Below are 27732 nucleotides of genomic sequence, written 5' to 3'. Positions count from 1 at the left end.
CGTATATTTTCTGTTCAAAACTACTTCAGGTCGCACAGGTTACTACAGGTTACCAATGGTGTCATAGCAATGGATATCAAACACCAAAAGTATCTAAGACAACGGAAATTAAAAAGAAACTGACTAAAAAATTTACTTTGGTTGTACCGTTTTTCTACTTTTTATAAAATAATAGCAAACCTATATGAATTTTTTCATCCATCATGAAAACCCAAAAGGTTAATGCAAATAGATAAACGAAAATCCATTCGTATTTGAGTAGTATTTAGTTTGTTTGCAATAATTTATTATGAAAATACATTTCCCAACGTTTAGCTCCCGCGCGTGTGGTATCCTTAGTTAACTAACCAGTTACATTGTGATATTGATAACCAAGCAATATATTACCTGCCGAACCCTTTGTCCGATCGGGTCAATCTACATGTAAATTACCTCGGGTTACAAGTGATTTGTGAACGTTTAAATAGATTCTGCGAACTGTTGTTCTACCCACTGAATCACATAGACCCGACGCATTTGCATATTGAATCAAGTGACCCTTACTGGGTTCAAGTGATTCTTTGATTGTTGAAATATTTGAATTAAAGTTGTTGGTCATCCTATTGATGTCATGAACATTAGTGATATAAATTAGGCTTTTATGGTAAATAATACGCTTAAAGTTGGCATTGGCGATTATTTGGTCTTCGACTGGGTATATATATATATTTTTTTGTTTTTAGTATTTTGTGACATAACACTATAAGTGCGTTCCAAGAGTGCAGCCAAAAGGGCAATGTTATCATGAGTACTAAGGAGTCAAATCAATATATCCAAAGTTGTTTGAGCATTGTATGTTCTTGCATTGTACCTGCTTCAAGTATTTGCCATTTAGATCGTGCACAGTAGGTAGGCACAGCGGTGGTTGAAATTGGCTTGGTTGAATTATTACCGTACTATATATGTTAACTTATATGACGTTAAACGAACGATTTTATTTTTAAATAATTTATTTGACGCCACTTAAACAACAATAATAAGGGTTTCGTTTTTTGAAGTTACCTAATTTTCATGAAGTTATTCTTTTAGATGTAACAACTTTTCTATTGCTAATCGTAAAGAAACATATCGTCAATAATCACCCAACTAGTGGTTTGCCTGCTCCATAGCAAAAATACGTAACATTTTAAAAACATTACTGTAGGTAATGAAATGAATGAGGTTATTTATTGTTAACTTTGAAACATAATTGTGTATGTTAACGGAATTTCTGCCAAAGAAATTTGAACGAATTCAATTTTATTTCCTGTTGAAATTGTTGAACGGATTGACAGAAATAGTTGAACACAAGCCGATGTTTACGATCATCAGCTGCGACGATTTGGCTGTTTGTATTGGTAATTGGTTGAGACGAAGAATGCGAGGCAGAGCGACGTAACTGTGTGTATCATGCCCAAACTACATACATATGTTGTACACATTCAGTTCAACAATAATAATGGGGTTTGAGTGTGTACAGGAACAGAATTGTATTTTGTGAAATAATTTCAGTAGAAAAATAATGTTAAAAATATGCGCGTACAAGAAGACAATCGACTTTTGGAAATGTTGAGTATAAGGGAAATTGTAATTTGTAATAATAAACTAGTCTGATTAGTATTATACGACAACTCAATGGCTCGTTTATTGATCGTTATCAATAAAAAGTTGATATTTTCTTCGAAGTTTTCTAAGTCCATTATTTTGTTTTTCTTATATCTCGAAAATGGCTTGAGATACGGCAAAACAGTTAAAATTCTGACTTAAGTGGGTATCAACTTTTGATTAAAAACAATAATACAACATAAAAAAATCAAAAGAAATTTCAATTTATTTTGTTAGGTTATGCAGGTGAGTGATGCAAATAGAGTTGGTTTTTAAAAATATATTTGGATTGAAAATGATTATTGGAGTTGGACATTTGTATTAACCCCTATGTTATTGTTATGGGGAAAATGTCCCAAGTGAGAGGTCATATTGCTAGGCCTATATTCTTTCTACTTACGACAACTCAATAACTCGTTCATTAGAAAAAAATTCAAATTACGCTGTTACGCTGTTACACAAATAAAGGGACTCTCGTTTCCCTGTGCTACAACGTTTTACCAAGTAGAACCCGATCTTGTTTTGTCTAACAAAATTGTTGAACCGATTTTTTTAAATAAAACATATAAATAACATTAACTTACAAAACCAAAGTTATAAGTCGAAAATTTGTCTGGCTGGTCGTAAGTTGTATTTAATGCATTCACAGTTAATACATAACATTCAACAATTGGTAAATCTAGATATAGTTGTAGTAGTTTTAGACAAGTTTTTATCATAGGTTCAAACATTGTTGCAAAGCATGTAGTTTAAACAATAACAGTTTCCATTCACGAGACTTTGTCAATACACAGTGTTTTACCAGAGTGAGTTGGAGGCTTGGCCAGTTCAGATTTAGACCGATCATCATTGTCGTCTATTGGTTGACAATGAGAGACCTTGACCGCTCGCAGAAGGTCGTCTTGTCGCGATGCGTCTTGTAGTAACGTTGGGACTATCTGATGAAACGCAATCGCCCATGCTACAAGTGATTCATTGCCATTGATATATTTATAGCCGTGTTTATGTATCCATTTAAACAACTCCTCCGAAAACAACCTTTGACAAGACATTCTAATCTCCATGTTAAAGTTGTCGCCAAGTTTTTGATCACATTTGTCTTAGTTGATGTGAGCCACCCACAGATTGCGCTGATAAATTACGGATTTCTGCCGACACGATGGTTTTTACCAAGTCAAACTGATGGAATGACTTATAAGCTATAGCAACTGTTATGACCCGGTAACTATGTCAGTAAAAAGATAAGGTACAAAATAGAATTTTAGACACTAGAGCAATCTGGGACTCGCTCACACAACTACATTAGTTTTTAGTAAAAAATTGGTGACAGCTGATCCATATAGATGGGATGTCTTCCTCTGTATCCAATAGTCAATGATACAATGTAAGTTAACAACCGTTACAGTAATACTCACCATATAAACTTGTTTTCCCTTTATGTTGTTAAACCGGGCACGTAGCTACAATTACTAAGTTTTCTTACCACAAGTTGTTTATGTACAGGAAGTTTATTTACAACGAAACTTGATAATGTGTAAAAACGCATATTTGTCGAGTATTCTCCTACAGCTTAATTGTAAATGACAGTTGGTGGAAACATACACTGCCACACGATTTAAAATAGCCTACCTACCTAACACTGCAAATATGCATCCCATATCAATGTGATAGTTTACAAAGGTGTGTGATAGACAAAACTACAAAGGGTCTTTCGCTAAAGAACACCCCCCCCCCCCCCACCCTGCAAGCAAACGATCCCACCGGTGCTGGATGGCTCGAGAGCCTAAATTGTTGAAAACCCAAAAAAAACCTTGCCTATTAAAACCCAACCCATTGTAGTAAACTAACTTTTCCCCCTATGTTGGTGTTGATTTTGGCACGTTGCAGCAGTTAATTTTGGCCTACCATAAATAACATGTTGCAAGTTATATGTACACCCTGGATGGTTCCTATGTATGCTGGTGGTGCTATGTATTGTTGTAACTGTAATTTTCAGAAATAAAAAACATTCATTCATTTATTCCTGTGTGTGAAGTGGGTCTTTTTTTTAGAAGAAATGCAATGTTTTAAACCCTTTCGCTATACAAGCATCTGTAAATAGTTAAGTTCTTAATCAAAATAGTTAAAATATGCAATACGTCGTTTACTTCCAAACCAAACCTAACTAAACACTACAAAATATAAAGCGAGAAAAGTTGCCTAAATAATGAATCAAGATTGATGTTACTTGATGTTACTTTGTTCAAAAAATGAAATAACTTTCTTTGGTAGAAATTACTATTTTGTTATACGTAAAAGCTAATCAATGTAGAACCAAATGGAATCTTACTAATGTTATTTTGTCTTTAAGAACCAAGCGAAACTCTGAGGAATAATATTATTGCTATAGAAAATTTTTAAGTGAAGGGCTTGAATCACCTGCATAAGATATCAACTTGACGACCAAAGATTGTGGTTAATTTAAAGCGTGTTATTATCTCAAAATACAACAAACATGTCATACTATTTCTGCAGTATATTACTTTAAAAATCAAACTCTGTCACAATTACAAAATATAGTTTAAGGAAGTGCGAAATCTTCGGCGAAACCCCTCTAAATCATAAGCGTTTTTTTCCTGACCAACTGAGGAAAGTTTGTCATGATATCCTGTTGTCGTCAATTACTTACTTAAAACATTTGTGCAATAATAATCTATGTGACAATACTTTCCTACGTGCATTTTCCTAGTCTCTTTCGGAACTGATAACATGTTATCGGAGCTCAAGACAAGACATGTTATATGGTCGTGTTATCAATCATTTTTGTTGTTAAAACTTGTATCAGCTGGCATTTTCAGTGTTTGCCAAGAAGTGTGATATGGCGTGGTTCTGAAATATTAAGGTTCTGATTTTGACTGCAATGTTGCGTGATGTTTTAGCCTATTTATCACTAGGGTGGTCTGCCGTTACACTTTAGACGCATAAATGAGCGAAGCATTATTTAAAGATTCTCAATGGCTAATGCAGCTAACAACCTACAATATGTTCCCTTTCAACAGTGTTCCGGTCGGCCAAAATTAGTCTCAGAACATCGTTGCCTATGATTGCGCAGTCTCGTCAAAGGGTGATCCCTTTGACGAGACTGCGCAATCATAGGCAACGATGTTTCTTCAACTTGGTCTTCTTCGATTTCATCAGGACTTTCTTGGTTTTCACGTACACACGGTACTCTCATGTGAACAAAATCATTGAGTGGTAGTTGTTGTAGCGCTTCATCACTAATGGTTATGTCAAAATAGAATGGGTTATTTGCCTTCAGCCAAATAAGTGCTTGATGTAGTTTTTCACGTCGAACTTTGAAATCGATATGGCCAAAGACGCCTTGACGTTGGACAATGATGACTTTAAAGTGTTCGGGCAGTGTATAGGTACCGTAAGACAGATGCTATTTCATTAATATCTTGCTCAACATTAATGATGTTACCTTTGTAGTGAAACTGGCCATCCTGACCATTTGCTTGTACTTTGTAAATGCGCATAGCGGGATGTACTCGTGCAATCAACATTTCTCAAGACAAATACAGCAAAACTGTTACTTCCATTGATAAACATTCCAACTAACCTAGGATGAAAGTAAACATTGAAATGTAAACAAAACAGTTACAAACAATTAACATATGTTTATCTTATTTAAATGAAACGAGATAAACCCATATGTCATAAACCCAATATAATTTTTCTTCCAACTTACATTAAAATAACAAGCGAAATTGCGTTACCTATAAAATAAAATCCAGAAGGAAATTTGCAAATATTTTTTTATCTAAACATTGTGCTCAGTATTCTTTAGCTGTTGGCCAAATTTCATATCAATTGGTCAATCCATTACATTCTGATGCTCTTACAAAGAAGTTACAAAGTGAGGGAAAGTGAGCTTCGCTCAATTAGGCATCTACGAAATTAAATGGTTTTGTGAGTTTTCAGTGGATTATCAATTATTGATGATTTCAAATTGAACAGCTGTGACTAGCTGTTTTATCTGTGCTTCGCAACGGAAAGAAATTTCAGTTTCGTAAAACGGGTGTCCGGGTGTTATTTCTTTTCTGGACATTTTACTTCGAGAGCTATTTTTCAGTCACGAAAAAGGCTATGTTGGCAGATGGGACGTTTCTGCTTGAGTAGTTCTTGAAGAGTTCAGGTGGAGTATCCAGTGTACATCCCTTGGCGTGTATGAGACAGACGACCTTGACCATGACCTTGACCGCAGATACGCTCGGCTGCCCCGCGTGTATCACTTACACTTGTTACCTGTTGTTGTGGTTGTACACTTGTACTAGACTGGATAATGTAGAAACTCATAGACTAGGTAGTATTTTGACTTTAACTTCAAATAGTGACAAACACAAATGTTTGGAGTTAGGCTACTGTACTATTGCATTTCGAAAGCTACTACATAGTCGCACGATAATTAACACTGTTCCATAGTTTAAGGGGAAGGTAAATATAAACCAGTGTAGAAATTATGTCCAGCTTTTCTTTAGCTAGGATAAAAAGCCCAATGATGGATAGCTGTTTCGTGTTTCGGACAAAAAGCGCTTTAAACGTATCACAAGAAACCATTGACTTTTGATATCTTAAGCAGACGAAGTAGATGCCTCCTTATTCGTATGTGTCAGCTGAAGCCACTGAAAAACCACTATACTACAGTACTAGGAGTGGCCTACACTGATAGCTTCCCAACTAATTTAAAGAAAAACATGCGCATTTTTGAAAATATACTATAGGAAATCACAACAAATTGACACGGACAAAACATATGGGCAAATGAACTATATTCTAAACTGGATCCTTTTGAGCACTTAAGACGAACAATTGTTCATGACCGCTAAAAATGTATTTATTTTCCCTATAACGGCGCGGTGACCAGCTGTTTGCTGTGGAGGCACGACAATGAATCGCAAGATGTTTACTGATATGACGGAGGCAGTACAGTAGTGATAAGGGCGTGTCATGTCGACACCAGCTGTGTGGTAATCTTATGATAACAACTCTCCCACTCCCACAGCATCTCTCTGTCTTGTTTCTATTTGTAGAACTGCCTTCTAGATCTCTTGATAACACTAGATAAGACCACTTTGTCGGCTTTGTTGCTTCATTTTGTTTTGTGGGTGGTTATGTTTGTTTTCTTAGTCGGGGGTTTTCTCGTTATTCATGACAAATCGTTTAAATATATTTGGTTGGATGCTGTTTGAAGCGTTATGAAAATACTATTTGGCACAATATGAAATATCTTTTGTACTTCATGTCCTGCAATACTCATTTAATTTGTTTAGGTTGTCTAATATGTTAATGCTGTTCTTTATTACTTGCTTGTTTTATTTCTTACCATCCTGATATTTTGTCATGCAATGAAAAATTGTAACTATATCAATTCCCTAAATCAAATTGTATTCTAATTTTGGTAAATAATAGCTACCAAATCACCAGTTACTCTACATAAAAACTCAACAATGGCCTGAGCTAAAAACTCACCATGGGGGTTTGGTTATGATTGAAATAAATTTCGTGACACCCTATTTAATATTTTCTTTCGAACGATAAAAAGGTTTAGGGCAAAGTTTGTTACAATTTTCTTATAATACTGCAGGATTTAAAAAGCCTTAATTAACTAATGGAAGACTAATATTTTTACACGTAATAAAAAATTACATAAATGTTAACAGTAAGATGTTGAAATACCCAATTTAGCAACAAAGTCAGACCATTCAACGTATTATATTTTGTCAGTAGCCACTGATAAAGTCAATGCCACTAGCCAGTGACAGATAGGAGCAAGTTACCAACTATTCACTGTCTCTCTCACTCATCTAATGTAACTACGGTGGTAGAGGCAGTGACAATGAAGATGTTAACAGAAGTTGTGTTGTTAGTTGCCAAGCAACGTCACGTATCTCCTCCCCTCTTCTCTCACCCCTACATTAACAGTAACCGCTATTAGCTCATACAGTACTACCTTGTAGAGCTCAATGTTAATTGTAACACAATGGGATGTATCTAGGATACAGACAGGGTTCCCACGGACCTAAAAAGTCAGGGAAACGGGTAAAATTTGTTTAAAAGGCCGCAAGTCAGTGTAAATTTTTAAATAGTTTTCAGGGAAAAACAAAAAAAAGTATTTTAACACAGGTTTTTTAAGCCATTGGCATGGCAGCTTTCACATATTTTCCTAAAGCACAGTCCAAACCCGCCCAAAATGTATGCATACAACTTGGTTTATATTTCCCTGAGTAGATAAATTATAATAAAAGGATTTTATAATTATTATAAAACCCTTTTTGTGAACGTTGATTTACAAACTCCCCAAGTTACAATAAAAAACGTTTGTAAGTGAAAAAATTAATTTTTTAAACCAATGTTGAATATGAATATCATCTAATTTAATCCAATTAGTTCCTATGTATTTACAAAGGTTATAATTGGCTTTTGAAGTCAAGAAATAATCCTTATTGTCGCTGTTTAAAGTTTTCCTTTGTATGAACCAACAATCACAACTCAAGGGCTCTTTGTTTTGTTGTTTTAGGATTATTGCTGTTGAATAATATTCCTATTCAAAACAACTCTTCTGCAATGTGTCTTGTAATTTAAGTGGAATAATGATTCTCTTCATTGTTAAAATAATTGCTTTTGGTGTAAAACTGAGCTATAATTGTGTTCTGGGATTGTAGAAAATGTTTAAGTATCTTCAGTCCTTATTACTCATGAATTATACGATTTTATGTTTTTTTTTTATGTTAGGCTACGTCAAAATTTCCTTAGTACTCATAACTATATTTTATGTCACTAATGTTACAATTTTAAATTCCTGTTTTTTTCTTATTCTCGGACGAGTAGTTAGGTAAAGAAGTGGAAATCCTTGTGGTAATCTGACGTCACAGCGACCATCCAATGATGTAGGTTTGATTAAATCCAGAGAAAATCTTCCCAGAAGTTCAATCTTACAGCAATCTGATAAAGTCAACTTCATCTAGAATAAGCATCCATGTCACTGATATAATCTCATCATAGAAGTTATTTTCAAATACTAATCTAACTATTTGTGAATTCATTTAGTAATAATTTTTTATGAACAAAAAAGTAAAATAAATACATTGTAATGATATCACTGTTATTCAAACAATATTAAAGTTTAAGTATAACTTAAAAACTCTGATAGGTTCTTCCTAGGTTCTTCCAAAATGGAAAACTATCAGTTTAAATTTAGTAGGCCCATGGCAATTTTTAATAACTTGTGATTGAAATATTGATTTGAAGATAAGTAAGAGATTTTTTTTTATAAGATAAGCGTGGATTTTTAAGGAAATTTAATTTGTTGTGGAGTTTATATTATAACGTTGAAAGAAATATGTCAGATAAATGAGCTGAAAACTCTTATAATTTTCTTCCAAGATAATGTCTTTGTCATAGAGGTTTAGAAAGGTTCTGTTTTAATGTCATGGAAATGTATTCATCGTTTAAGTTTTGATCAGTGTTTTGTGTAAAAATGCATTTATTTTCTGTTTTTGACCAATTTGTGTACATTTACATTCCTAAAGTGAAGACGCTGAAACCGAAACAAACTGAATATTTTATTACAGCGTTAATTGTTAGTTTTATAGACAATTTATAATTTGTTATCTTCGAGTTATCGTAATAATTGTTTACTCACTGTTTCACTTAATATTTTTAAATCCAATCTTTTATAATTTGAATGTATTTTAGTCTGCAATTTGGGGATAATCCGATTTAGACACAGCCATCCGTTTTGTGCATGAACATTATAAATAAATTCTTGATCGGCATTGTACGTGTTAATAAATTTACGTTGTTATACAATTTTTTAAGTGTTATAAGACGTTTCTTTTATTTACTTTCCGATAATGTATGACTAATCTCACAATCAACAATCATTGTAGGTCTAATGTAGGCTAGACCTAAATCTTACAAATGATATTGGATTAATTTATTATTTCAGTATATAATCTAGGGTATTATTTATTTTAATTCCTAAATGGTTAATTTTGCATATTTTTACTGCAGTGAAATATAAATAGATTAGATGGAAACTTATTATCCTAAGCACTTTAAGCGCATTCTTGTGGCTAAGATTTTTGGTTTTTAATACAAAAGTGAACTTTCTTCGTGAGTCAATAAGAGTTATTGAACTCTTTTGGGTTTAAGGACAACACATCCTGAACATGTATTAGATAAAATAGAAACTTATTATCCTAAGAACTTGTAAACTCATTCTTCTGGCAAAAAATTTCGTTTTAAGTTGAAAAGCGATCTTTCTTCGTGACTCAATAAATTTCGTTTTAATGAGAGACACCGAACAAAGAGGCAGTTCTTATTCTTATTTATGACTGTGTGTGATAAAATCTTGTATTCTCTCAGACATCTCATGTGTGACCGTTCTGTTGCAGAGTTGCCCGAAAAGCCGATTCTGCTGCCGCCGTTCGTGGACTCGGCGCATCGCCTGAGCTACCACCTGACTCGCAAGGGCCGCAGCGTGACCGACCGTGTCGTCTGCGTGCTGGGGTTCGCATGTCCTGATATCACCTACAGTCCAGCCATCTATCCCATAGCAGCGCTTCTATTGCATTTCATGTCTGGTGAGTTAGAGGTGTTCTAACACAATAGTTTGACCTTTTCGTCGAAGTTGATGATTTCGTCTATAAAAGTGTAGTACAAGTTGTATGACAGAATGAATACCGTAGGCATAAGACACAAACCGAGATCTAAAAGAGAAAAATGTTTATTCTAATTGTGATTGAAATGTCGATAAAATACCCCTTGATTAACAATAACTTATGATCAAATACCCCCGCCGCAGCAAACCTGCAGACTAAGCAAATTTCCATTTGCCTGATTGGATTTACACTAAAATGTCTCCTTAAAAATATCACATTTATTCCCTATTTAAATAACATTAGTTTAACAAGTACTTAGGTTTGCTGCAACAGGGAGGGTAAAAAGGTGTTTTTTTTTATGTAATAGTTTAGTATGAAATGAATGCATTTTCCAAATTTGATCAAAATATGTTCATAAACAAGCAAACTACAACAGTTTACTTATTCTCCATAAGAATAACATGGGAATTTTAAATTTACAGATTATTTAATTTTCTCCAAACCATTAGGCGCATAATAACGCTTCAATATACTAAATTATTAATTTTTTTTAAGCTCTACAAAATGGTTTGGAAAGAAATTGCTAAATTTTAAGTTTTTAGGTCAAAAATGGGAAAACCCAATGTTTACCCCATAAAACCCCACGTAAACCCCTGTTCCCATAGTCCGATAATGCTGGTTCGCGAACTCGTTCGAATAAACGTAGGTTTACGCCGAATTTCATCAAAATCGGATCATTTTTGCTCGAGAAAATATATCTCAATTTGAACGGATGGTGCTTTTTGCCTCTGGGGACCTCAAAACGAAAAAATAAATCTGTCCCGGGTCCAGGTCTTACCATGAGACCTACGGTAATAGCTTATTCCCTACATGGGAAATTCGCTAAAAACAAGCTTTCATTTTTTGGGATCTGAAATCTGAAATTGTCCTTAGGTGAGAAAAAAATACCTAAAACAATAAGATACATAATACGACTCAAACTGAGATCAAAAAGAGAAAAATGTTTATTCTAGTTAATTGTGATTGAAATTTCCATAAAATTCCCCTTGAATGACATATCATCAAAAATGAACTTTAAACTTCATATTTAGTTAGATGGAACAAAATTAATGTTAACATTTTGAACATCTCTTTGAAAGCGTACAAGGTTAAACAATAACTGTGAATCTCTGCAAAATAATTAACTAATAACTTACTTAAGTAATACCAAACAAAATTAAACTTAAAGTCTGTCAAATTAATAAAATACAAACCAAGAATTCAAGTGCTAATTAAGTTTTAAGGCTTAGTCACAGTAGTTGACATATCTTATCTAAAAATGATTGTAAATTATTGTAATTATTGTATTGTAAATTGCTGAATGAAATTTTGATGTAAATTGCAATTATTTAATTTCTTTTGTTGATTGATTTGTTGTCTGACGATAATTACAATAACACAATAGAGCAAGTTGGAAAAAAATAAATACAAAATGCTGGTGAAGAGTATCTTAAATTCGTAAAAATTTACAGTGGATATGTTTTATTTCCCTTTTTTAGGATCACCTTTAGTCACAATAAACTTATGGCATATTCCAAGAACCAAAAAGCAAACAATAACAGTGGAATGGTGATCAATTTTACCATTGTTGGTTGTAGATAACTCAGCATTAGTTGTCTTGTTAGCTTCATTGTCATGTCAGAATCAATGACAGGCAACTAGGGGCCATTAGAAAGCACATTCATTCTCTCCAACACTTAATGAAGTTGTTAAATCACCTTGACTGGAAAGATTTTGAAATGTATTGATATTTTATTGCACCACACGTAAAAATGGATTAACAAACCATCCAACATATAACCGTTGAAAGTAAACAAGCAGCTACAGAAAAGCTAAGATGATTTGAAATACAGATTTATAGAATACTAGCTGGCCCGACAGACGTCGTCCTGTCCTAATGTGGTTTTATGTCAAATGCTCGTTCATTTTCAAGATGAGCTTGTTCGCATGGCTCAATCACGTCCTGGTTGAAGTTCGTTGGCTACGCTCACTCACCTTAAGGTAGAAGCTCGTTCGCTGTGCTCACTTGCCTTTAGGTTAGCTCGTTCGCTACGCTAACTCGCCTCCAGGTGGAAGTTCGTTCGCTACGCTTACTCACCTTTTGGTTGCAAATTAGCTGTTGTTATAAATTTAAAAAAAATAATAGTGCTGCACCCTGTTGGTAAACCTATTAACTTTTTAACGCTATTGAACATCACACAATCAAATTGTTTAGTTGAACCAGCTGTTAAGATTCTTTAATTCCATTTAAATATGAGTACTCATAAGGTTAATATGGGAAACTCCAGAGCTACTGGGACGGAACCCTTTTGACGGATCTGCACCAAACTTCACACAAACCATCCTTGAATAATGTTTAATATTTCCTGAAAGTTTCATTACAATATGTCCAGCGGTTTCGTAGTCCATAAAGGACAAACAAACATACATACATTGGATTTTATATTTAATTCAACTGTTTATTGCTTGAAAGACCCAAAAAGAGTAATAAATTCAGTACAAACATATATCACATTCTTTTTTTTCAATCCTGACTGTTTTTGACATTTCAGTTGCACAAGTGTGTGTGGGCTGCATAATGACACTTTACAAAACTGTATTCTGTTTTGACATAGCCTCTGACCCCCCCCCCCCCCCCCAGATAAAACAAAAGCCACAATTGTTGGATGTGTGACGGCCATATTTTCCCTGCGCGCAGCACATCGTATACAAATGAAACAAAATTTTCACTCTATTTTTGGTCGATAAAAACTAACCTAATACCTATATTGACCAAATTTCTTTAGTTCAAGGTATTTTTGGCCCTTATTGAAGTATAGAATTCTCAAGAAACACATTGTTGTTTTATATCTCAAGATAGCAGGTGCTACTTGAGATTTAAAAGCTCATTCAGAAAATTCAAAATAAACAAGATGAAAGCCTGTTACGTTGTTATCATTGTTATTAAGCAGACCCAGAGGTTATCTCTTCAATAATTCCCCAGCTTTCCGAATGAAGTATTGCATTCTTAGACCAATTGTTGGTGTATTCTGTTAACTATGTTCTGATAATGATGTATTACTGTTAGTTTGTAAATACCATAGAGATATTTTCACTATTGAAACAAGGGCTCATTGATACAGGTTTAATTATTTTCTAGTAAAATGGAATAACTGTTTAAATCATTGGTAAAAAATAATGGGAATGGTTGATATCCTTGGTGAATAAATATGGACCGGCTGTTGAATGTAACTTATTGTCCACTTGTTGATTGTAAGAGTTTCTTATGATTTCCTAGATTTTCTCTCTTTATTTTTTGTATGTAAGAAATTAGTGAAATTTGTAATTGATTCTTAAATATACCCCCGCCGCAGCAAACCTGCAGACTTAGCGAATTTCCATTTGCCTGATTAGATTTAAACTAAAATCTCTCCTTAAAAATATCACATTTATTCCCTATTTAAACAGAATTAGTTTAATGAGTACTTAGGTTTGCTGCAACAGGGAGGGGAAAAAAAGTTTTTTTTTATGTAAAATATTAAAAGGGACTGTGGTTTGGTAAGAAATTAATGTATTTTCCAAATTTGATCAAAATATGTTCATAAACAAGCAAACTACAACAGTTGACTTATTCTCCATAAGAATAACATGGGAATTTTAAAATTACAATTTTTTTGAATTTTCTCCGTAACAATGAGGCGCATAATAACGCTTCAATATACTAAATTATTTGTTTTTTTAAGCTCTACAAAATGGTTTAAAAAGAAATTGTGAAATTTTGTGTTTTTAGGGTCAAAAATGGGAAAAACCTATTTTTACCCCATAAAACCCTCCATAAACCCCCGTTCCCATAGTCCAATCATGCTGGTTTGCGAACTCATTTAAGTTTATCCCGCCTTACACCTTCAAACCAAATTTTATCAGAATCGAACAAAAATTACTCAAGTTATCGTGCGGATGGACACATATACATATATATATATAAAAATTTGAACAAATGGTGTTTTTGGCCTCTGGGGACATCAAAATGAAAAAGTAAATCGGTCCCGGGCCTAGGTCTTACCATGAGACCTATGGTAATAGCTACTTCCCTATAGGGAAATTCGCTAAAACTAATAATTACATACTACATTGCTAAACTATTATAAAAACTATATCTACTGTCAAAACTACATCGAAAAACTATTGTCCATTTGCTGCATTTTGAGAACTCTATGACATTCTTTTGCATGAACTACAGATGTGCGTAACAATTGGAACAAGAGATCAATTTGGAATTATATCATCCAAAAGGAGGATGACCCCAAATCATCAGGTGTTTTAATTTATAAACAACGATCAAAATAATATTCATCATGTTAGTTGCATCTCATATCAGCAGGGGAATGGCTCCCATTCTGCTTTTTCCTAAGAACATATATTGTATATTGGTAGGCACTGGAAAATTTATGACTACACCACTGCATCTCATGGATATTAATTAGTTTTTGACAGCACCGAACAAACATCATTCAATTGCCTTATATTGGACATTTTCTTTACTCAAATAATAGTTTTTTTTCTTGGATATAGTCATCCAAGTGTTTTTACCTACTTGTTTATTCAGTTCAACAAGCTAAATATATAGCATTACAAATTAGTCTGTCTGTTGTGACTCATTGCTGGCAATGTTCTCTATAGGTCTCCTATTGTGTATTGTGATGCAATTGTTGTTGCACTAAGAATATCCTTTTGTCTGACATGTGATTTCAATTGAGAACCTTCTATTTGACCAATGGTTTGTTTTTTGCAATTTTTTTTTAATTTTCACACCCACAAAACTACTTTTTTAAATGTTTCAATGGTTAAATGTCATGGATATATTTCTGCAAGGTTGTGTAACAAACTTGGATCTGAATCATTACTAAATCACATTGATGAATCGATTTCTGACTCATTTATAAGTTATCAAAATCACATGTTGTTCATAATTGTAAAGATTTGATTTGTGGATCAAGAAGAATCATGTTTGAACTGAACACTCCTCTCCTCACTTCAGTCCACCAATTTGGTTATATTTTAATGACCTACCTACACAGCCTACGACAACAGTTTTATAGTCCGGAACCATTTACATTACTTCAGGTTTAGCATTGAGGCTAGAAGTGAGGCTAGCTAGAAGCCTTTGGTGATTGGTGGGACTTGAACTAAGGACCTCTGGGATTAAAGCCTCACACCCTACCATTAGGCTGGCTAGCCCTTTTTAACGCTCCTGCAGGATATTATGACTGATTAATAAACCGAAAACGACTTGACTAATTCGTAGGAAATTATTAACGATACAGATTTATTAATCCAAAAAGACTTGACTTGACTATTTTTATTAAGACAAAAGGTAAACATGAGGAATCAACATTTCAAATAACAATTAATAAAACAATATGTTATGGAATACAATATGTATAAAATAAAGACAGATCAAAGAGTCTAATTTTCAGTAACAGCTCACAAACAATGAGAAAACATTAACTAATCAATAATTAATATTTTTTTAAATTTCTTGTCAATCTTCAGGAAATGGCAATTCATCGAAAGTGTCAAAATCAAAGATTGTTTGGTAATCAGTGAGAAGAATTACAAGTCACATGTTGTGTGTTGTGCCAAAGTTTGTCACTTGCGACTCCCAAGCCAAATATCCGTTTTAACTGGGCTAATTGTGCATTGTTCCACTGCATGACCTCTCCAGTCACCACATCTGTATTTATACATGTTATCTACTTAAAAGGTCTTATCGTATTTACTTTCAAAACCATTCAGTTAGATACATTTCTTTACTCGTAATATCTTTACTTTATTTTGTTACAAGATGTATTTTAATCCAGCAGTTTATTTGACCAAATGATGTTGAACAAAACAAACTTACAAATTTGTATATGTAGGCTTACATCTTACCTTTAAAAGAAAATTCTTAAAAACCCGTCTAGTGGTTAACTTAAGCCCCCCCCCCCCCCCCCCACCAAATTACAATTTTACCTCAGATTTCGTTTTCTGATTCAAATTAATCATTCGGTGCTCTGGTTTTACAGAAGCTTATTTTTAAATCGGAACTCCATACAGTTGATTTACTGAGATACGTAGTACAATTTTCTATTTCTAATGAACTTTTATCTTGTGATATACTTTGTAAAGCATTCATTCACGACTTGTCATAAGGAATGTTGTCATCGTACATTGGTTATGTGGCTGTCAGGGGCTGATAACAGTTTCAATAGTCTGCACCATTGTGGTTCTCTGTTACATTGTCAGTGTCAACTATGATAAGCGTTGTGTCACTATATTGGACAATGTCTCTCACAACGCAGTAGCTGTCACCACATGGAGGCTCTTGATTACATTGTTTCTACTGTAATTAACTTCCATGTGTCAACTGTCAAAGTGTTTTTGGATATTGAAAAGTTGAGTTTTTGAAATTGTCTGTGGTTCCTCTGATGGTTACTAAATGCACCATGATTGTTTTTAATTTTTGTCATTGCTACCGAATTGCTAAAATTTTTCTTATTACATTGAGACAGTGTGTAATGGTTGTCTTTTATTCTCTAACTACTTCTTTAGGGTCAACGTTTTAACTATTTATATAAATAGTTATTCCATTTACGCGTTTAAGTTGTGGTTGATTTAGAATCTATATATTAATAGGCAAGCATGTTTCTTTAAAACCTTTTTTCTCAGCTCGTGTGCATCAGAGGGAAAATCTACGCATACTGTTAGAAATATATTTGCCTGTAGGTGTGCAGAATCCCATTAAATTAAAATAGGCTAAAAAATAAGCACAAAAATATGAATTTTAAATTTAAAAAATGTCATGGGTCTTATGGGCTTGCCATGCTGGTGACGAAATAACAACGAAATATTAACAGAAAATCAAAACTAATGGAAGAAATTCCAATCACTTGTTTTATTTACAGTAAGGGGTGAAAATAGAGAAGTGTCTGTACATTAGATATTTTTGGTCGAGTTTTCGACCACTGGACGACCTCTAGTAAATAAATATATATTGGAATAATTGAGCCACCTGAGAGAGAGATCTGATTTTAATCACTGAATGCTGTTGAATATGCAAACTAAACCAACCAGGCTTCAAAGAGAACTTAATGTATTTTAAACTTTACTTTCTTTTCTGTCACTTCAACTATAATAGTAATAAACACTAAGGAGAAAAATACAACTTTGACAGTGGCACATTATGTGAGTGGCTCATTTTAAAAACTGCTACAGCTCGTCCATATAGATGGAATCTCTAAGTAAATCTTCAGTAGCATAAGTAATCTAATATAGGCTACTTGAAATTCATATCTAATCATGGGTGGACCAGTCTAAACTACTTGATGTAAATTAAGATTCCAAGATTGAGGTTTTTAAAATTTGTCCTAGTCATCAGCTTTACAAGCTATAGATTGTTATTCTTGAAGTTCAGATTAACTTTCATAGATTCATCTCCATCCATATGGAAAGACGTCCCAAACATGGTGGATGGATCTGGAGGATATCTTGTTATGTTAACCAATGTGGCATTTTTCTACTCTTCACCAGTTACTAATCATTGTAATAATACCTGTATAATTGTGAATGTTTTGAAATACAGATATACATTATAATGTCTGTCTCTCTTCTGTACCAACAATTTACATAACGTTCACTTCTTCCCATACCCCACAGTTGTTAGGTTGTTGTCTGATGGTATGATTGCTCCAAGTGGTTTAATATGATACAGGGGGTGTCAATGTTAGCCTGGTTTATTGGGACAATAACTTAATGGCAGGATGGTTAACCAACAAGGGCAATAAGTCCAATATTATGTTTCACTTATCCTACTTGTTTTGTTCTATGTAGATGTCATGTAAGTATAATAACAGAAAGATTTATGTAGCACCTAGTGTGACCAAAATTGGATTTTTTTATGCCGATTGCCTAAAGGACACAATTTAATGGACCCCTGTCAACCTTTGGCTTCTGTCAGTAATTTTCAAAACGGTTATTGAGCATTTTCTGTCATAAGTTGTAAAAATTTTCAAAAATACTTATTATTATTGTTTTTAGCGAATTTCCCATATAGGAAAAATAAGCTATTACCGTAGTACTCACGGTAAGACCTGGACCCGGGACCGATTTTTTTTTTCGTTTTGAGGTCCCTAGAGGTCAAAAACACCATCCGTTCAAATTCATATATATATATATATATATATATATATTTATATATATATATATATGTGTCCGTTAGCGCGATAACTCGAGCAAAAATGATCCGATTTCGATGAAATTTTGTACAAACGTGTAAACCTACGTTTATTCGAACGAGTTCGCGAACCAGCATGATCGGACCATGGGAACGGGGGTTTATGGGGGCTTTTATGGGGTAAAAATGGGTTTTTCCTGTTGCAGCAAACCTAAGTATGTTTTAAACTGATTCTATTTAAATAGGGAATAAATGTGATATTTTTAAGGAGACATTTTAGTGTAAATCCATTCAGGGAAATGGAAATTCGCTTAGTCTGCAGGTTTGCTGCGGCGGGGGTATTGTTATATATGTTTATGTTTTTAGGTATTTCAATTTAAAAGAGGCATAATTAAAATTTATAACAAAAGAATTGTTGAATATATTTCTGTTTAAAAACATTTTTTTAATATTAACTAGAAATCGAACTCAACCAAAAATACCGAATGTACCGACTTCTCTATTTTCACCCCACGCTGTAAATAAAACATGTGATTGGAATTTCTTCCATTTGTATTTATTTTCTGTTGTTGTTTCGTCACTGGCATGGTAACCCATTTGCCCATGCTAATTTTATTAAATTTTTGAATTTAACTAAATTTTTTAGCCTATTTTAATTTATAAAGGCATTTTGCACTCCTCCAAGAAAATATCTTTCTAACAGTATGCGTATATTTTCCCATAGATGCACATGATCTGAGAAAAAAGGTTTTAAAGAAACATGCTTGCATATTAATTAGGGAAATCTTAAATTTTACATTTAAACAACTTTTATCAGTTTTATCAATTATGTAGTGATATAAGCCCCTAGTTCTTTTAAATACAAATTATAAGATAACATCAGAAAAATGCCTATAATTAAAACCTAAAATATAAAAAAAAAATATATTCTTGAAATTAAACTATAAGTTGTAAGTTATATAGGTAGTTAAATTGTAGAGTCAGTTCTTGTATTCAGGCTCTTTAACCTCTAATGCAAAATTCTTATGTAAGAGCAAAATTTGGTTTTGGAAAAATTAAAACTAAATATTAAAATATTTAATTCTAATAATAATTCAGTTGACATAAGAGCTATGTTGACAATGTTTGAGTTGATAGTTGATAAACTGGGAAGTTGTGTGATTGACAATGAGTGATATGATGGTATCTACAGACATAATGTACTGTCAAGCCACTTGAATTAAATATCTCTCAATTTCATCTCAGTGAATTTCACGAATCACTAAATCTACCATGAACCTTTCTTGTCGCCTAAATCATCCTAAATTGTTTTGATGGTTAAATTTTCAAATAATGCATTGTACATATTTGTTTAGTCGTGCATTAAACAAAAATGCTTTGACTTACTGTTTAAGACTAATTTTGAGATGCATGAGAAAACCTATAGTCGTTTTAACGATAAATGATTTTATTTTCCTATACACTTTTAAAACGTTTAAAAACTGTGTTGGCAAAGCGTTGTGATTGTGATTCACACATTAACATTATTGGTGGAAGGAATTACTATAACAGTTGCATTTGCAAGACACGGACACGCATGATGTTTGGGTTGGGCTGCTAGAGGTTGACTGTAGTGAAGACTGAAGAGACGGACGGACATGGAAGGTGGAGAGGGGATCAGGCGATGAAAATCGTATGATGTTTAATTGATGCATGGCGTGATGGGTACATATCAACCAGATCGAAAAATAATATTCATATACTTTTATTATACAGTATGTTTTTAACTTGGTAATGTTTGGTGAGGACTAAAAATTTTATGTTAATTCGTTATATTAAGTTTTTAAAAACAATGATTGTTCACATCTTATGACATAACAGTATTCTACAAATAATACATTGCAAAAGTTTATTTGAAAAATCATCTAGAGAGTTAGGACACATGAACACTAGACAGTTTTTGAGTGTTTTTAAATTGTAATATTTTCTTCAGCTTTAATTTTTCCTGGGTTGCTGTCGTGGATTAACTTACAAGAAAAGACAAATTAATCATCTCAGTATTATACTATACATTTACTGTGTTCATTCCATTGCCCTGTTCAATTATTTTACTTTGAAAACATCTTTATAAGGTTGAAAAGAGAGCTAAGCACATGTTACCTTCCAAAAAAATCTGGTAGTAATATCTGAGGAATGTTGTGGCTAAATGTGGAAGGTTGGATGTTATTCAGATTTAGCACACTCTCGCCCACTCGAGGGATTTAAAACATTCCGATCCACTTAAACCGCAATAACTCGGTTGCAGAAAAATAATGTTTTCCAAAATGGATCGGAGATAAACAGCGCGGGTGCTGGTTTGTGTCCAAGATATTTACGTTGGCCGCACGCCACTCGAGCGCTAGTGACAGATTTATCATGCCGTTCAACACACTTTGATATATCGACATCGGCATACATTCGTCTGTCTGTTTATGCCAATTCTGCCACCGAGTTAAGCTACAAACTTTCCATTCGGATGTTGTGTTCCAGTTAAATTTATTTCACCGTGGACACTCTTGTTTGCAGTTGTTGTCTGAGCTGTCAAAAACAGTTTACACACAGTGGGTTTACATGTCACACATGGCAGCCAGCAATTTTGCTGGCACAAAACTCACAAATGAAAATTAAAAGTTGAAAAACTAAAATCCTTGTATTTGTCATGTTTAAGCATTGGTATATTTATTTAATAAGTAGATGTATCAATTTTTCCAATTTGTTGGAGTGTCATCTACCTTTTGAACACAACATTTTATTAAATCATTTCTGCAGTATTAGTAGAGTAAGTGCAGTAGGAAGATATGTTTACATAGTTACCTGTTTTCAATCCTGTTGGTTTATCGAACAAAGGTCCGGTCCGGAGGGGGTAAGTTTAGTGAGGGTGCACTGTATTGAGATCACAGGCAATGGAATCTTTGTGATTGGAATGCAAGTGTAAAACAATAAACATGTATGTAAAGTGATTTGAGTAGCTTGTTTAACGAGTGTTTCTCTTTGTTTCAGAGGAGGAATGCTACAACAGTCTCGCCAGCCTGGTGGCATCAAAACAGAAAGTCTTCATCACACAAACCAAACTGCTTTACGAAGTCACATGGAGAACAGTCATGCATATCGCCAAGAAACATGTTGTGAGTCACTTGCTAGTTTTAGACTGACTTTCATACAATTATCAGTTGAGAATGGATTTAATTAGAAACACCTTCCACTATCCGTATATTACATTTTGACAAAAAGACTTCCTGTGGTAGAAACTCTTTTTAATCCTGTTCTTCTAAAATGTTGATTCAAACTGTAGTGGTAACAGCTCACTCATCTACACGGATTCCTGGTATAGGTGGACATTATTCAAACTAAAATGTTGATTTGCTGCCATAAGCGAAATACAATAAATGCTCAGGTACTTGCTCGTGTTTGCATTTTTCATTCATACAAAATCAATAATACACACATATACAATATTTAACATGTTTGTATAGGTGTCTGATTTAAGTGACCTTTAATGCTATTTGACCAAGCCCCAGTCCAACAATGGTCGACTAAGAGAGGTTGCACTTTACATACGATTATTGTACCTGTGCTAACCAAATTAAACTTCAGGCGGACTTTACAACACAACGGTATAAAAAGGTATTGCAATCAGCAAGCCTCGTGATGTTGGTTGGCGGCTCAGCTATTTCTGGCGGACATTGTTTGCCACTGAGCGAGTCGCTACCTAGTAGCAGCGGCTGCCAAATACCAGACAGTGTGATAAACAAGAATATTGCACCTCACTCACACATGCTGCATTACCAGTTCATATCAGTTGTGTACAAGGTTGTTTGGAAACACAATGGCTCATTTCGATCTTCTAATGTTTATCGATAATGTTACAAAAGCTAAAACTACGGAAGGGAATGGGTTATCAAGTTAGATAACGTACCTGGGTTACTCATAGACCTATTTGTGTCCCTAAAATGCTCTTGAACTCTTGAGCAATGCCCCCTGGACGTTCTAATTTGCACTATTCAAATTTCAATGTTATTAATTTTATCCCATATAGCTAATTGGGTTGAACCTAGGAAAATGACAAGTATAAATTGTACAGTTGAGTTTTGTTTTAATAATAAGTGGTAGGTGTGCAACTGTTTTCTACGTTTGATTTAATGAACCATTTATTTTATGTTTCATCATTTCCTCACTTTGAAGTGCAGTAATAGCAAATTACTTAGTACAGGGTGGGCGAAAAGTCCCTACCCACTGCTGCTAAGTTTCACCAGCCATTCATTTAAGTCTCTTAAATCATTTTTACACAAGCATTTGTTTTTTTCTATTCAACTTAAGTACCTCAGTTATTTTGTCGTGAACTGTGTTGTTGGATGAAGTTTTCTGTCAGACTCGGTGGTTAGGTTGAGACTATTGACTCTCCGCATGCAACATTCATTGAGTATTATTTTTTAATATATATTGATTTATTAAATGATTTTGCAGAAAAACGCAGCAGTCCACCTCCAGAGGCACTGCCCTGCCTCTCGCACGGAGAGGATCTACATGGACTGGATGTGGTGGATCCTGCAAGGTCTGCCCTTCAACCATTTGGTAAGTACCACTCTTATGTATGAATACACAATAGTTCACATATGTTCTGCTTCTGTGAAATAAAATGAACAATGGTGGTCAATTAATTAAAATTAAAACTTAATATTTAACCACTTAACTCACCCTCAGATACCATTGTTTAAGCCACGCAGACACCTTACCCTACTTGTCGCACACATTGACAGCAATGTTTGTTGTTTTACAGGTACGAGTGATGGACTGTTACTTACATGAAGGCATCAAGGTGCTGTACAGAGTTGCCATGGCGATCATGCAGCTGTTCTACAAACACTCAGCTTCGCCCAACTCTGACTGGATGAAGGAGATTTCCGATCACGGCATTGACGCGGCCCTCAACAAGTTCTGTCGCCAGATACCGGTAAACCCCACCCCCTCAATGTATAGCATGGATATGGCAAAGAACCTTTAGTCTCGTCATAGCCAGTTATTTGTTAGGTGTAATGGAAATGCAAATGTTATGGCAATTTACGTATTAGTATTTTTGTGGACACACTTTTTTTTCAAAATTTTTAAGTACTGTTTATTGTATTGTGTATTTTTTATAAGACTTGGCTTACATACTTTTCCCTTAGTAATACATGAACAACCTTTTATATACGTGCATTGTATAGCTTTCATATAAACATTTCCACTTTATTAAATTCATGTTGTAAATACTAAAGGGGGCAATGTTTCAGGTAGAGTGATAAAAATTGTAAGTGGTTAAAATTATATACTTTGTACATTAGATCCCCATATACCGGTAACCGCACCCTGGTAAAACCATACTCGGGTTAACGGAAACCATAATAAAATACTGAAACTAATTAGAAAATGAGCAGTGTATTCAGTTGTAGATTTTAAGATCACATTAATTTTAAAAGGCCAAAAACTACTTTTGAACCAAAACAGCCTCGTCCCCTAGATTACGATGAATGGCGGTTTTAATGTTTGTGTTAGTTTATTGATCTCCTTTCACAAAGTTAAAATTGAAGTTGATAAGCTTTTGGAATACTGACTCATTTGTGTTCTGCATATCAGCCAATAATCCAGGGAAAGCAATAACATATCATTCATTCACAATCTCAAGAGTAACTCTTATTCTTTTAATTGAATAAATAATACTGAAAATATCAATTGCTTGTGGTATGTTAAACGAAACTGTAATTTGTTGTCAATATCATATCATATGATTGTAACTCTCGAACCCTGTGCAGTACATATTATGTGATGGATCAAGTTTTAGTACCTACTAAAAATAATAATTTTTTTTTACCCTTCACCATTGTCAAGTAATTTGAAGTGTTTATGACAGCTGAACAAATTATGAAGCAATTATTACTTAGGTCATTAGTAAACAGTTAGCTTAAATAGTATTGAATGCTTTTGCCTTGCAAAGTCCGGCCAACACAAAAGAAACTATGAGAATTTCTTGTCCTTGACAACATCTGCTCATACAAGTCTTAGTGAAGTGAAACGGTAGTTGTTACTTGTTATAGTTCGGCCGCTTAGAAAGCGACCTCCTCCAGCACTGGTTTAGCATTAGCGCGCGGGTCGTTTTCTAAGCAGCCGAACTATAGTAGGGCATCTCAGATGCAAGAATGTTTTTGATCCCCTACCATTGAATGTATGCTTTGGACTAGAATTCGTTGCATGGCTGCATTGCGATGTTGTGACTGATCTGATTCAACTTACATGTTATTAATTAATTTTTGTAAATTGAATGTTTAGTTACATAATGATTTTGTTATTTTGTCATTATTTGTTGAGAGGACCTGAAGAATTGTACCTTGAAAATGTTGGTTTAAGAAACATTACCTAAAAGGTTTTCTGGTATGTTGTGCATTTATTTAATGGACAATGTACATAATAATTTCGTAAACAATTCATTCATTCAACTTCTTTTTAGTGAATTTCCCATATAGAGAATAAGCTATTACCGCTGGTCTCATGGTAGGACCTGGACCCGGGCGGGACCGATTTACTTTTTTGTTTTGATGTCCCCAGAGGCCAAAAACACCTTCCGTTCAAATTCATATAGGCTATATAATATATTTGTATATTTATCAGTTAGCTCGATAAATCAAGCAAAATTCGTCTGATTTTAATTAAAATTAGTACAAATGTGTAAACCTACGTCTATTTGAACGAGTTCCCAATCCAGCATGATCAGACCATGAAAACGGGGTTTTATTGGATAAATATTTTTCTTATGTTTGACCCTCAAAACATAAAATTTGCCTACCTATTTATTTTTAAAGCTCATTTTCTAGAGCTTAAAAAAAACAAATAATTTATTATATTGATGAGTTTTTGTATGTTAATTTAATTGGTTACGGAAAAAATTCAAAAAGTTGTAAATTTAAAATTTCCATGTTATTTTACTTCAGAATAATTAAACTGTTGTATTTTGCTTGTTTTTGAATATATTTTGATCAAACTAGGAAATAAATATTTATTTTAAACTAAGCTATTAATATAAAAAAAATACTCTCCCTGTAGCAGCCATCCTATCTACTAATTAAACCAGTTGGGTATTGTTGGGTGTGTTGCTAGCCTAGTGTTTAGCGTTTTGGACTTCGATGCAGTAGGGATTGATTCGATTCATGTCACATCCACAAAACTAATAGGTTTTGACAGCTTTCTCTTAAAAGTGTTTAGGTTAACTTAATTAAAAATACCACTGACGTAGATAAGAAAATATATTTAACTAAAAATTAAATCAGGCAAATGGTAATTCGGTAACCTGCAGGTTTACTCGGTGGGGATTAGTTTAGCTTGAACTTCAAAAGGTTCACATAGCAAAATGTGTTTGACACACATACAGAAATCTCTTTGTCCGTAGTTTTGTAAATAATTGATTCCTCACAAATTCGGCTACTACTATTTGGTCAGCACAGGTTTTATTTCTGGTCTACCTTATTTGTATGTAGTAGTACTGCCTTCATAAAAATGGTTTTGATATCCATTCGTTAACTTCTTCCGGTTCATACTTAGAATGGTTTGCTGATTCTAGCTGTTTAATGTTAATATGTATGACAAGATGAGAATATGGCAGTAGGAAGTAGGATATTTAAATCCATTCAACGTCCTATCAGGTAGTTAGATAATGGTACCAACTGAAGTAGACAATGTCAGCGTATAGAGTGGCAGTGATTACACCATATCTTTATGTGTGTTTTCCTGCTGGATAAGATATTACAGTTGACCACTGAAGCGAGATAAGTTTATACTAGAGTTACATTCAAACTACTAAATTTATAGGTCAATTTAGTTTTAGTTAAAAACTAAAGTTACTAATATAAAATTAATTGTAAAACATGGATATTTACTGATAACCTAAGTGTTCTTATCTTCTTGGATCCCAGAGGTGGTTATAATAAATAAATACATAAAACAACACAAAACAGGGACGTAACTTGTAGCAAACAAAGATAGCGCTATCATACCAGTCACTAATCGGACTGGACAACAGCAGTACCTATCTTTTTTAACAAAGGAGTGCAAGGGCTACATTATGGATTGTTAAAAAAATTACAATACCACTGGCAGAAACACTCAAAAAGTAAAAATTGCATAACACCAATGATGAAGTCAAAGCTACTCAATCTCCTGATTTTTGAAAGTTCATGCTAAAAAATTCTTTTATTTTAGCGCAGCAATTCAATGTTCAAAGAATCTAACGGCAGATCTCTCTGCGGGCCTTCAATAAAGTGTAATTTCAAGTAGCTATGGTCATTGCATTAACATGTAGCTACAACGGGTGTTCAGGTGAGCCCCAGGAAAGTATTGAGGGCTGCGTTCGGCATCCGAGCCTTGTCCACGGCCTACATCCAGCGAGTGTTTGTCAAAACAGAGATGACGTTGAAGAGCAAAGCAGTCATGATGGGCTCTAGACAACTGACGAGATCCAGGTCCACAGAGAACCTCCCTACGAGTCAGTCGCAGGTCAACATCCAGATGATGAGTCATACACTCACCATACGAGAGGTGAGCACTTGTGAAATGCTACTATGTTGCTCAACAATTCATCATCAGATGGCTCCACTGTATAGCGTTATAACTTTATTTTAAAATCAAGGTTTTTAAAGTTTTTTGAAATAACGTTCTCACTGGCAGTCTGAATGGGGGAAATTTGTTTTGCTAAAGAGTTACGTTGGCAGCACTGGATGGTCAAACTAGCAGGAACGTTGCCTCTCAAGAAATAAGGTCCCTCGGTTAGCTTCTGAATAATTTCATTGTTGACAGTTAGAATGTTGTACATCGGAACCATTAATTTTTAAAGGAGCACAATAAAAATTTTGTTCATTTTGTACATATTTCATAAGGTTAAGGAACTGCATAAAATAAAGTCTGTGTCTTGTAAATATTAGGTACTTGACCACCTTTATTTTGTGTGTAATTATTGTATCGGTTTAATGAAAAATTTGCAAGTTAAGAAGTATGCTGGTTTTATTATAACCTGTATGATATATTTTTAAAACTTAAAATCTATTAAAAACCAGCATATTTTTTATCTAACAAGTATAATTCTAGCACGTCTAGTCAAACTTTTAAGATGCCTAGTTTTGAATTTGCTTAGACTTCTTCAAATCCTCTTACAGTTTTAAGTAAAAGCAATATTTTTCTAATAACATAGATTTT

The 27732-nt window shown here is 33.9% G+C and overlaps 1 protein-coding gene across 6 annotated transcripts in view; it reads left to right on the top strand.

Moving 5' to 3' along the window:
- LOC128999331 (GTPase-activating protein skywalker) overlaps positions 1–27732 on the top strand; it is a 104294-nt gene that overhangs the window by 59353 nt on the left and 17209 nt on the right. For all 6 annotated transcript variants that reach the window (XM_054425768.1, XM_054425765.1, XM_054425767.1 and 3 more), the window contains exons 2-6: positions 10062–10250; positions 21517–21641; positions 22981–23088; positions 23294–23467; positions 26860–27078. In XM_054425768.1, coding sequence (XP_054281743.1) covers positions 10062–10250; positions 21517–21641; positions 22981–23088; positions 23294–23467; positions 26860–27078 — 815 coding nt within the window. The remainder of the gene's footprint in view (positions 1–10061; positions 10251–21516; positions 21642–22980; positions 23089–23293; positions 23468–26859; positions 27079–27732) is intronic.

This window comes from Macrosteles quadrilineatus, unplaced genomic scaffold, assembly GCF_028750875.1.
Source record: "Macrosteles quadrilineatus isolate MER2022 unplaced genomic scaffold, UCM_ALF_1.0 Scaffold_8__2_contigs__length_117827958, whole genome shotgun sequence".
NCBI classification, from domain to species: domain Eukaryota; kingdom Metazoa; phylum Arthropoda; class Insecta; order Hemiptera; family Cicadellidae; genus Macrosteles; species Macrosteles quadrilineatus.
This window is presented reverse-complemented; position numbering and strand designations above follow the sequence as displayed.